Here is a 12,922-nt window from a genome sequence, read left to right as displayed (position 1 = left end):
AGGGAGCCGGCATTTGTCCACAGACAGCTTTCCAGGTCATGTGGCCAGCATGACTAAACTGCTTCTGGTGCAACAGAACACCATGATGGAAACCAGAACACAGGGAAACACCATTTACCTTCCCACCACAGCAGGACTGGCATGCTTTCGAACTGCTAGGTTGGCAGGAGCCGGGACAGAGCAAGGGAACTCACCCCGTCGCAGGAATTCGAACTGCCAACCTTCCGATCAGCAAGCCCAAGAGGGTTAGTGGTTTAGACCACAGTGCCACCCACATCCCTTTAACCATAAGTTTCAGGGCAGTTCACAGCAGCAAAGTTCTTAACTCGAGGTACTATTTCTGGGTTAGCGGAGTCTGTAACCTGAAACGTATGTAACCTGAAGCGTATGTAACCCAAGGTACCACTGTAGTAGAAAGAAGTTTCACTGTTTATTATTATAGTTCATACACATAGCATGAAACAATGTTTCGGACCACAACTCCCATTATCCCTGACCACTGCCATGCTGTTTGAGGCTGATGAGAGTTGGAGTCCTACACATCCGGAGAGCACCAGTTACAGAAGACTGGTTTCGTGTTAAGTCTGAACCAGCTCAACATCTCAGTGTTGGAACTTTTAGCAGACGGATCCAGTCACATGTACACTTCAAACCAAATTCTCCATGATTAATTTAAATGGGGGGAGGGAATCTAGGGTTAAAATGCTGCCCAAACAAAAGCTTTGTTGTTGCTTTAAAAGAAAATGCTTTAGTGCAATCTATTGAATAATCAGTTTGGCAGGAAAATAAAGCAAGATTGCCATGAAAAGAGCCCAGACGCACAGTGGCCCCCCATTCTGCATGCTCCTCATATTATTGCTCAGAGATATCTCTCTTCCTGGAGAATCTCAAATAGTGCCCCCTGCAGAATGTAGCCATCGCTTCCTCTTTCTTTCTCGGTCTTATTTATTTATTTATTTATTTAGCAGAAAATGTAGCCATATTGGGCAGAGAAGAAGTAAAAAATGCTTCAGATGATCCTACCCTCCCACTCTCCTTATGGGAGGTGAGAAACTCAGTAGGGAGGTTTAGAAGGGATGGTGGAGGCTGGAATGTACAGTAATAATGAGACGACAAAATTGGCATTAGAAATTATGTGTGTATATGTATTCCTAAAATACTTGTGCTGGTCTCTGGTCAAAAAAAAAAAAAAAAAAAAAAAAAGAGAAGTCCATATGCAGAAAATATCTTCCAAATTTAGTTTATTAATCAGGAGCAAGAGGCACAATCTCTTTCTGCATCACAAGCAAAATGAACATCTGTTCACTTTTTGTCACATAGGTTTTTAATGCATGTGGGTGGGTGTGAACAGAGCCCTTGATATGTAATATTCTTCCCATCTGCACACCAGGTGGCACTGCATAGTTAATCAGAAGATAATAATTGGCACTAGGTGATTACTTACTTTTTAGGGATAAGGGAATAAATCAATCTTGCGACATAAAAAAAAATAAAATAAAGTGCACCAATGCTCAGACTTTTAATTTCTCTTTTCCTGCCCAATTTGGTAACGATCAATGAGATTATCTGATGACACTATTGTTTCCAATGGTATGTTAATTAGCGCTGAACAAATGCAATTACAGAGAGGATCTTTCCATGAATGGTTTGATTTGCTCTTTCCGATATAGTTCTGTAACCTTCAGCTACGGAAAATTATATAGCATTTGAGCAGGAGGGAAGGGGGAGAATGTTGTCTGTGCATTCATTTAAAAAGGGCTACCTAGGACACAATAGGATTCGCTGCCACACAAGACCTCTAGGCAGCTAAGAAAGGAGTAACAGGTGCTATAGCAACATCACAGCTATATACAGAGGGAAGAAATAATGGGCCTGACAAAGCCAGCCGAACCCCCATGAAAGCATCTCACAATTTAGAGTTGCAAAAAGCTCCCCGATAACTGCATTCACCCCTTGCAAATGTAACCATTCCTGCAAAGACTTAAGCTGTGAATGTCTCGAGCAATGAGAATTCCAGCACTTCTCTAGGCAAAAGGAGCTCCTGAAACTCACTTAGAATATTCATCAGCCTGGCTTCCTTTTATTGCCCTTAGCCCCTTTCCAGCTCTGCTCCACGCTTCCTCTTCAATGGTCTTTTGCAATAGTCAAGTGCTGCAGGAATGTGGCTCTGATAAAAACCGCTAGCACAGAATGGTTGCGGTCGTGCAAGTTCTACAGAACAAGAGAAATGGAAAGAGTTAGGAGTCTCTTTGCGGAGTCACAGTTTATCCCAAGAGGAACTGCTACCTCATTGCTCTCCTCAGACCTCCAGGTAACCAAATTCAAATGAACGGTATTAACTTCTTCCTACTCCGACAGACATAGATTAATTCTGAAATGTGTTAACACCCACAGTTACCTTTGTTTTGCATAAAGACGGGAGAGCCATTTGGTTCATATTTTAATGCAAATGTAACCTGAGTTGCACGTGTGGAAACAAAATGGGAACTGAAACACAGGTGTCCTTTGAAATTTGAGCTTCCATTTTGAGGTGAAGTTCCCTGAGTGAAAAATGTGTAGAAAACATGTATACTCTCTACACACTTATGCCCTACACATGAGTAGCACATGGATAGGGCTTATGGTGACCCACAAAAGAAGATAATTCATGAAAACAACTGCAAAGCCATTTTTTTAAAAAAGTGAGCAGCCAGGAACTCCATGAAATGCCCGTCTAATTGTTGTTATTGTGGATATAAGTATTGTGTCTGTCATCTAATCAGCTGCAAAGCTGGCCTGTGGTCTTCTTTGAAAGAAATACATAGCTATGGTGGTACAGCTCAGAATGGCCTGCTCCCATCAGTATCTCATTTCCCTGCAAAGCTGAACAATTAAGGGAGAGTCCTGGTCAATCTAGAAATGCTCAAGGGAAAGCTTTGATGTTTAAGCAGAATAAAAGTTTCTGGGAAGTTTAATTGCCCAATTAGTGGAGTGTGTGTGTATGTGTGAGTTTGTGTGTTTAAAAAACCAGGAAAATATTTCTGCTTTTAAGTAAAGGAAATCATCCCAATGTAGTTCAATGCCAATGTCTCCCACAATCAATCATTTTGAAATATAGACACACTGGGCTTCAGGCAGCACAATGGTCCTTCTATGTCTGAAGAACGAAGGAAGGAAGGAGGGATGGAAGGAAAACCAACTGGAATTCAAAATTAATTATAGAAATGAAGGAGCTAGCCATAATTGATTGTTTCTGGGGTATGTGAGGAGTGATGTTATTTTAACTAGGTTCTGCGGCTCCCGTGGCATTTATTATCACTGAATGTTGTATTTCACTCATACACACACACACACACACACACACACACACACACCCTACTTTATTGATTAATTTCTAAAGTTTGTGGCATTTTCCTTTAATAACTGATAATGAAAGTAACGGCAATTACACACAAGAAACATGTAGCTAAGAGTGAATGCCTACAAATGTCGTTTTGAAATCAGGGTCTCCAAGCCATATATTTTAGGTTCCAGCATTTGCTTGTTTAAAAACACCAATTAGGTGCAATTAATCATAACAGAAGCTTTTAGGGTAACAAAGATTAAAAGCAGGTGATTCCTTAAAGCAGGTAGTGCCAGGGCACATTGTATAGTTGTTACCTGACAGCTACAAAAATTTCCTGTAGTGGCTTTATCTGCACAGAAAGCCACTACAAGCAGCAAACAATTGAGGATTTTGTTCAGTTCTTAATAGTGGGATGATTAAAGTTTCCCACTACCAGTGCTTTTTTCAGGGGGTATTGTTAAAAAGTGTGGTGCTTACTGCAACAATATCATATTGAGTACAGACACCTCTCTCTCTTTTGGTTAAAAAGTGTGACAGTTACTATACCAACTTCATGGCACCTGTTTTTCCAGAGAGAGAAAAAGGACTGGCCACTACACACTATTGGATGTGAATGTCTCACCACATAGAGCAATGCCCATTATATGAGATGAGGGCTGGTGGGAATTCTGACCTTCTGACAACTGAAACACCCCCAACACAATGGAAAACAAGTTTGCAAAAGGAAAAAGCAGTTGTGATCTCCAGCCGGTAGAAAAATCAGCTCCCTGTGTTTGGGATCTCATTTGCCTGGACCATGGTGACATCAACAACCAACACAACCACCACCTCTATTTCACTCTCCAGTGTAAATGAATATAAGAAAAAATGTAACCCAATGAAAGAAAGCAGCTGCAGATTTCAGGATAGGGTCCAAATGGAATGAGAGAGGGAGAAAGCAGGGGAAAGAGAAATGAAAAGCACTGGGAAGAGAAAACCAGGCTTACCCACCCACACAGCTGCAGTTCAATTTCCATACATTGTCCATTTCCAGCACTCTGTGGTCAACCACTTTCATGTCCAAGGGCATGAAAACTACCCTGGAGCAAATGGCTGTTCACAGCAAATCACTCTCTGGTCATCTTAACATATCCTTTACGTCAATGATGACATAAGCATTCACTGTAGACCATTCGTCCAATGGTCACATGCTAGTAGCAAGTGTGTTCAAAGCAAAAGGGGGTGTTTATTGCTAACTCACAAACTCCCTTACACAAGCACACATATATATAATACAGGAACCTCTCTCACACAGAGTCTGCATATACTGTCCGCCTCTCTCGCTCACTCCTCACACACACACATCCCTCACATGCACTAAAATGATGAAAATCACACACTCACTTCTTTCCCTGCTTCCAGACTTCCAGAATTCTTTTTTACCATGGTAGTGGTACATACAGGACAGAATCGTTTGCAGCTCACATGTCATAACCCTGGCCTTCCCCTTATTGCATCTGCAAGCTCGTTCTCACCCCAAGGGGGATTTTGGTTTTGAAAATAATTATTCTAGCACCACTGGCCACCCTTATGTTGGGCCCACTCTAGAACAGGCTTTTAGTGGGGCACTTTAGTAAGAAGGGTGCCGGGACGCAGGTGGCGCTGTGGGTTAAAGCCTCAGCACCTAGGACTTGCCGATCGAAAGGTCGGCGGTTCGAATCCCTGCGGCGGGGTGCGCTCCCGCTGCTCGGTCCCAGCGCCTGCCAACCTAGCAGTTCGAAAGCACCTCCGGGTGCAAGTAGATAAATAGGGACCGCTTACCAGCGGGAAGGTAAACGGCGTTTCCGTGTGCGGCTCTGGCTCGCCAGAGCAGCGATGTCACGCTGGCCACGTGACCCGGAAGTGTCTCCGGACAGCGCTGGCCCCTGGCCTCTTAAGTGAGATGGGCGCACAACCCCAGAGTCTGTCAAGACTGGCCCGTACGGGCAGGGGTACCTTTACCTTTACCTTTACCTTAGTAAGAAGGAATAGCAGGATTGTCCCAAGTCTCTTGTCCTGGATCTGGAACTGCAACACGATCGGCGCTGAAGGGGGCATTTACGTGCTGCCATGTTTCAAGCAGGGTGGTGCTGTGGGTTAAACCACAGAGCCTAGGGCTTGCTGATCAGAAGGTCGGCAGTTCGAATCCCCGTGACAGGGTGAGCTCCCGTTGCTTGGTCCCTGCTCCTGCCAACCTAGCAGTTTGAAAGCACTTCAAAGTGCAAGTAGATAAATAGGTACCACGCCGGCGGGAAGGTAATGGCGTTTCTGTGTGCTGCTCTTATTCGCCAGAAGCGGCTTAGTCATGCTGGCCACATGACCCGGAAGCTGTACGCTGGTTCCGTCGGCCAATAAAGCAAGATGAGCGCCGCAACCCCACTACTGGACCTAATAGTCAGGGGTCCCTTTACCCTTTATCTTTATGTTTCAAGCAGCAGCTATGCTGCAAGACATCTGGGGTTGTATGTCACTGCAGTTTGAAAGAATTCAGGTTTAAGCATAAGCATCTTCTTACGGTACACCAATTCTTTGCTTCAAATTGCATCCTTCCAGTGCCAGGATATATGGAATGGGGAAGAGGCAAGTGCTCTGCAAAGGCACTGGAATATAAACAACTAAGCTACACACTGCTCCTCAAAATCGGTACAATTCACCACCTCTACACTGCCAAGATACACCCTTTCTTGTTGCCTTTCAACTCTATGAAACTGGTGGGTTGTCTTCAAAACTTGCTTTGATATTTTTCATTACCAGCACCATCATCAATCATACTAGTACTAGAAAACACATGCGTGGTGGCTGTACCAATCACACTGGCAGCAACTGGAGTAAGCAACAAACAGGCATTGACAAACTCACAGTAGGATTCCTCTAGCAATAAAGCTCACATGTTTCTTAATGCAACAAAGGACTAGGACAACAACCTTGCTGGCTACAGGCATTCCATCCTCCCCATGTGGATTTGAGACCATGTAAAAGTGAAGGTTCATGGAACAGAAGTTGTAAGCAAGAAACATTTATAGCATAGCACAACACCACAATGGCTCACTTAATGCAACTGTTAAAGTACCAACTTTTGTTTCCTATTTCCTGACTTTTTGGAGGTTGAGTCACCTTAATTCTGGTCTCAGACCTTTGGTTTGTTTGGATTTTTTTTTTAATAGAATAATTGGATAAGTATATTTTGTTGCTGCAGGAACCTGTCCACAATGCACTTTCATACCTAACTGGACAGAAGTCCTCATTAATGCCAACTATGGGGGGCAGGAATTGATGCTGGGGAAATTCAAACTGGGAAACTCATCAGTTCAATCCATTATTCTCACCACAGTCACCCCATTTTCACTAGTGAAAACAACTGCTGTTTTGCAAATGTAAAAGAATGGCAGCTACTCAAGGCAGTCTTAAATGCAGGCTATGATCATGGAATGGATTCATCATAAAGGCAGCGTGAGTGAGAACAGCTATAGCTCAGAGAGAAACCACCTGTTTTGCATGTATAAAATTCGGGTAGTGGAACCGGGGAAAGAACTTCTTCCTGAATCTCTGGAGAGTTGCTGTCATTCAGAGGAGACAATAATAGGAGAGGTGGGTTCAATGGTTTGACAGAGCATAAGGCAACTTCTTATGTACATTCCACTATGAGATCAGTATTAACACAGCAGGTCAAAAGGAAAGGAGCTCTTGATTTCTCTCTTCCCCTCGCAGACATTATTTCTTGTCTGTACACCTCACAAAATCCCAGCTGTGCCTAGCCGAGTAATCTCAGAACAGAGGAAAGATTGCTGATAGTTTAGCCTAGCTCTCGGTTACAGAGACAACCAAAGCTCTTTATGTATTCCCACCTAACTTCTGGGATTTCCCCCCTCCCTGAGTCAAGGGTGGGATGAAGAATGAAGGGTACATGGTTTGTCAGATGGATTAAATCAAGAGGGACGGTAACCTGGCACGTTGCCTCATGTACAATTATCAAGAAATATGACCCCATGGAAATTCCTACGCGTGGAAGGTCTCAAACAATGAGAGGATTTAGGATTATATAAATCACAATGGCCTGTAGTATAATCACATGAGAGAACAAACCTGGAAAGCTTATTATACTGAATACCCAGATGGAGAACAACAGTTGTTGCTGTACTAAGAATTACCACTCTTGTAATCAATAACAAGGAAAAAAGAACAGTTGGGCAACTTGTTTCTTATTATGTTCACTTAGGCAACGTCTAGATCAATAAAGAGCATTAAGTCTCATACCACTCTTGGCTCTGCATACTCAATTTGCTGAGCGTATGCTGGGGAGGGATTTGGTTGCACATTCACAATTTTTTAGCAGATAAACATGCATTCCACTTGGAAAGCCATTGTTTAAATGCCGGGCAATTTTTTTGTAGCATATCGAGACAGCCCCAAAAAAGGGGTCTTGGTGACGTATGCTAAATATATATTTTTAAGAAAATGAAAAGCATAACCAGAGAGGTTATTATTTATTATCCCTAATTTTCAGTAACACTTATTGTTTCTAAGGTTGACATCTAGGCCACCTTCAAGGAAAAGAAGCAATTTTGGAGTATAGAAAATGTGTGCCTGTGATGTTGCCCATATACCTCAACATCTGCTAAGATCAGAGGAACTTCAACATATTTATGCTTCCTTCCTACTCCTTCCCCAATCTGCTCACCGCATGTATTCAAAGTGCTGGTTTTGACCTATAAAGCCTTAACCAGCTCAGGACCACAATACTTAAAGGACTGCCTCTTTTCGTATGAAACCACCCAGACCCTGAAATCATAATCTGAGGCCCTTCTTCATGTGCCTCCTCCTCAAGAGGTTCGGAGGGTGGCAACACAAGAATGGGCCTCCTCTCCAGTGGCCCCCCGTCTGTGAAATTCTCTCCCCAGGGAAGTTCACCTGGCGCCTTCACTATACACCTTTAGTCACCAGGCAAAAATATTCCTTTTTAACCAGGCCTTTGGTTGATCTGATTCACATCCTATGCCCTGTTAAAATGTGTTGGGTTTTTTGTGTGGTGGTGGGGCTATTGGGTTGTTGTTTTTATTTGTATTATGTATTTTGTGGTTTTATAACTTTATTTTACTGCCCTGAGACCCCTAGGTATAGGGTGGTATGATAATAATAATAATAATAATAATAATAATAATAATAATAATAATAGAAGCTAACCAAACTGGAAAATCCAACAGCCATTTGAAAGATAGGGAAAGATAACCACATGTAAGATAACCACAGATCTCTTGATCTGGGCATTGCTTTCTATGTATGGTGGATACTGGAAGTGAATCATCTGAGGATGATGCCAAATGGGAAACCAAGCCAGATAGGTGGGGTATAAATAATACCCCATCATCATCACCATCACCATCATCAAATCTCAATGTGCGTAGACATGTGAGTCATTAATGTCAAAACAGCCCTGCTCTCTCTTTCTAGGTAGTCAATTAATGATGCTTTTGTCATGATGGTTTTGGGAGATTCCTTCTACCTTGTCTTAATGACAGGTGCATGGAATTTGCAGGAGAGGAACAAGACGCAGGGGATACAATGCAGGGACATGACGTATCCCTATGACATATTATAACTTTTGCACAGAGGGGAATTCCTTCCAGCTAGGGCTGTCACTCAATCAAAATCTTTGCTGACTAACCCTATGAGTTCCAGTTCCAGTTCCAATTCAACAAATTTGCACAGAACGTGCATAAAAACAGCTTACTTTGTTTTTAAATGATGCATACAAGTGTTATAGCTAGCATCGCCACAGAAGAGTTATTCCTGTGCAGGGAAAATGCCTCTTTCAGATAATACCTGAGATCTGCATGCATAAGCACAATATTAAGAATAATGGATGGGATCCAGTGGGTGCCTTTGCATTCATGGAAAGGCTTTTGATCCAGCAGACACTTCCACTAATAGAAAAAAAAAAGGGAAGGCATTTTTGCAGATTCACCCTTGCCCCTGAAGCTCCTCATATCTTCTTCCACCCTATTCAGGAGGGTTCCTCAAGTCTTTGGAGCAGGTTGTGGGAACTGAAAGGAATTGGCAAAAACTGGCTTCCCTGTTCTTCCACAAGTAGAGATATCCACTAGATCAGGCACAGGCAAATTCGGCCCTCCAGATGTTTTGGAACTACAACTTCCATCATCCCTAGCTAACAGGACCAGTGGTCAGGGATGGTGGGAGTTGTAGTCCCAAAACATCTGGAGGGCTGAGTTTGCTTATGCCTGCACTAGATCAAAGGCTTTAACATGGGTACAAGTGTAATAATTGGATTATACCCTTAAAAAAATACTGCCAAATCACCTTTAGTCTACTGAATCCAACTAACTAGTTTACCAAATGCTTAATCTCTGCTTTCTCTATCTGCAGACAGAGCTAAACTCTTGAACCAGAAGCTTGAAAAGCACATGGGCAGGCAGAACAGACCACACAAAAATAATAGTGTACAGCCCTTAAAATTACAATTTTGTGGTTTTTAAATTATGTATACTACTATCAACTCACTTACTGTAGTAAACATTAAGGGAAGGGCTACCAAAAAAAAAGCAGTATGTTCCGTGAGTGTGTGTGTGTGTTTTTAAAGATAATGTTGATCCTGCAATCTGCTGACATTAATTTAGCATAAATAAGTCCCCTAAGGATTTTGTTACTTAATGATCATATTGAGATCTTGACTAAATTAGTGACATCTATTAAATAAAGTGCTCCTTAGGAATGTGATAATTGTACTAGAACATATTGATTCAGGTTTTATTAACTCTGTCCCTAATATAACACAGCAGCCATTGCCAAAGCCAACACCGTTTCATACTTCCACAGCCCCAGAGAAATATTTCATGTAGGTAATCGGCATAATTATATATTGGGGAAAGTGGTCGGTACCAGAGAAGGTTGCATTAAAACTAGTTAGAGGATGGCGAAAGCTCCTCACATGCTAACGGTACCACTTCGGGAGATTAGTGTTTAAAGGTCTCTTGCTGAGACACAGGAACATGGCCCGTTTATTACAGCATTAATCATACATACAATACTTCCAGTAAAACCATGTACAGAGGAAGAATGATGAATCCCTACCAATTCCAATAAAGATTGCTTTGTAATCATCTTCCTTCAAGGCAGTGAGCGTCAATCCTTCTGCCGAAAGCCCTCTGCCGCAAATTATCTGAAAGATAATATTAGGAAGCTCATCATCACTTTATCAGTCACTTTTAAGCTCAAGACATTCAGAAGCTTTGTCCCGGTCATTCAATCAATCATTTTAAGAAAATATAAAATTCCACTAAAGGCCAAAGGACTTTTTTTTAATGTTGTTGACCCTAGACTTATATCTGAGCCAAGACTGTGAACATATAGCAGAAACTGATTAAATACTTTTGCTGGTTCTTTATGCCCACTTCTAAATGCAATTCAAAGTGCTGGTGCTTACCTGAGTGGTGTGTGAAGAAACCTGCTCACTTTCTATGGTGGGCAGTGTTGCAGCTAAGCTGCAGGCCACACCAGTGATCTGATGATTGGCAGGGCCAGATCACCCAGCTGCTGGCAACTGTCCAATGCCAGCAGGTTTCGGGCAGGCGTTCCCTGCGGGGTGGTCCCAACTGGCCAATAAGCATTATTATTATTATTATTATTATTATTATTATTATTATTATTAATACCACACCCATCTGCTGGGTTTCCCCAGCCACTCTGGGCAGCTCCCAATAGAATATTAAAAACAAAATAAAAGATCAAACATTACAAACTTCCCTAAACAGAGCTGCCTTCAGATGTCTTCTAAAAGTCTGATAGTTGTTTATTTCCTTGACATCTGATGGGAGGGTGTTCTACAGGGCCACTACCAAGAAGGCCCTCTGCCTGCTTCCCTGTAGCTTCACTTCTTACAGTGATGGAACTACCAGAAGGCTCTTGGAGCTGGACCTCAGTGTCCTGGCTGAACAATGGGGGTGGAGATGCTCCTTCAGGTATACTGGGCCGAGGCCGTTGAGGGCTTTAAAGGTTAGCTCGGAAATGTATTGGGAGCCACTTGGGAGCCACTTGGGCCCACTCTCAGGAGGGAATAAATTGTGGCCTGCCCCAGCTCTCCTCCTCAGCCTTTATCGGACACCTTTGCTCCTGTATAAACCGGCCTAGGTACTGAGGTAACTTTGAAGGCCCTCCTTCAGGTGCTGCTGGCATCTGAGGTTAGGCAAGCAGCATCAAGAGTGCTGTGCCCCATTTATGGCATCCTCACAAAAGCTGCCCTGGTACCAACCTTAGTATTGTGCTTTTTTAATGTAGTATTTTACCATGCTATCACTTAGTCTCAAAAATAAAAGGCCCGCCAGTAATCGGAGCATGAGGTCTTGCTGAACTCTGAGTCGCTCCGTGGCCTTATACTGCTTCCTCCTCTGCTCATGCATTTCTAAACTACATGCAGCATGTTCCACTTGTTAGTGTCCATTCTTGTCATGGTTCTCTTAAGCGATGTTTGAAGTTGCTTGCTGGAACATGGTGAGAAAGGGCATAAAGGTAAGTCAGCACCAAGGTGGACTTTAGGATTTAGAAGGAAGCATCTGTAATAAGAATGGAATGCATGGATAAAATACGGAAATTGATATCACAAGATGGCCACCAATTTTGGTGGCTTTAAAAGTGGATTAGACAAATGGGTGGAGGAGATGGCTAACAGCTACTATTCATGAGGACTATATGGCCTGCTTGTGGACTATCTATGAGTATCTACTTGGGCACTGGAGAAAACAAGAGGCTGGACTAAATGACAGGCTTTTAGCCTAATCACACAGAGGTCTCTTATATCACACAGAGGTCTCCTTATATTCTTAGGAAAAGGTGTGGGTTGTTTTGATTAGCAAATATTTGTATTTGAGGGAGAATGCGTAATGATTTTATTGACACACCTACTGCATACTGAAATTCTAATAAGACCCTGGAACTCCAACCAGAAGGATATCTCCTCCTGCCAGTGACTCCATGTCTTACAACCTGGTTTGCTTTTGTGAAAAATATTTTAAGAAACAGGTTAAAAATAAAGAAAAGCTTTATTCCCATCCAAGCTGGGGACAGCACCACAAGCACATACACACACTGCACATGTTGAGCCGTCTGCAACATTGAAGTGAATGGAAGATCTTTGCTAATATGGAAGCTGAAGATATACAAGACCCTTAATTCTTGGTTGAGTACATGTTAAAAATCATCTTTCCCCCCTCTGTTCATTTAAAAGACGTTGTATAACTCATAATTATGAAATGATAACCAAAGCACAGTTGCAATCTTTCTCAAACAGATACTTTATATTCACTGGGAACAAAACATAAATCATTCTAATTTATCATACAGTGATGTGGATTACACACACACACACACACACACACACACACACTTGGGGTGGTGGGATTTAGTATTCTTTAGGCCTAGTCCTGTAACTTTCAAAAAACCAAATTATTCTTAGAAAAAGAATTACATGCATAAATAACTTCCAGTGCTCAAGACAATATTGCATTCTTCATCTGAGAGCACCGCAATTACTCTGATTTTGCCGAGGAAAGAGTTCTGTGCGGTGGATAT

The 12,922-nt window shown here is 42.3% G+C and overlaps 1 protein-coding gene across 6 annotated transcripts in view; it reads right to left on the bottom strand.

Annotated features, from left to right (window-relative positions):
* Positions 1-12,922, bottom strand: part of DPYD (dihydropyrimidine dehydrogenase) — a 538,621-nt gene that overhangs the window by 345,296 nt on the left and 180,403 nt on the right. For all 6 annotated transcript variants that reach the window (XM_079981200.1, XM_079981199.1, XM_079981197.1 and 3 more), the window contains one exon: positions 10,430-10,517. In XM_079981200.1, coding sequence (XP_079837326.1) covers positions 10,430-10,517 — 88 coding nt within the window. The remainder of the gene's footprint in view (positions 1-10,429; positions 10,518-12,922) is intronic.

The sequence above is a fragment of the Podarcis cretensis genome, assembly GCF_951804945.1.
Source record: "Podarcis cretensis genome assembly, chromosome: 6".
Lineage (NCBI taxonomy): Eukaryota > Metazoa > Chordata > Lepidosauria > Squamata > Lacertidae > Podarcis > Podarcis cretensis.
Note: the sequence above shows the minus strand (reverse complement) of the source record. Positions and strands in the feature narration are given on the sequence as shown.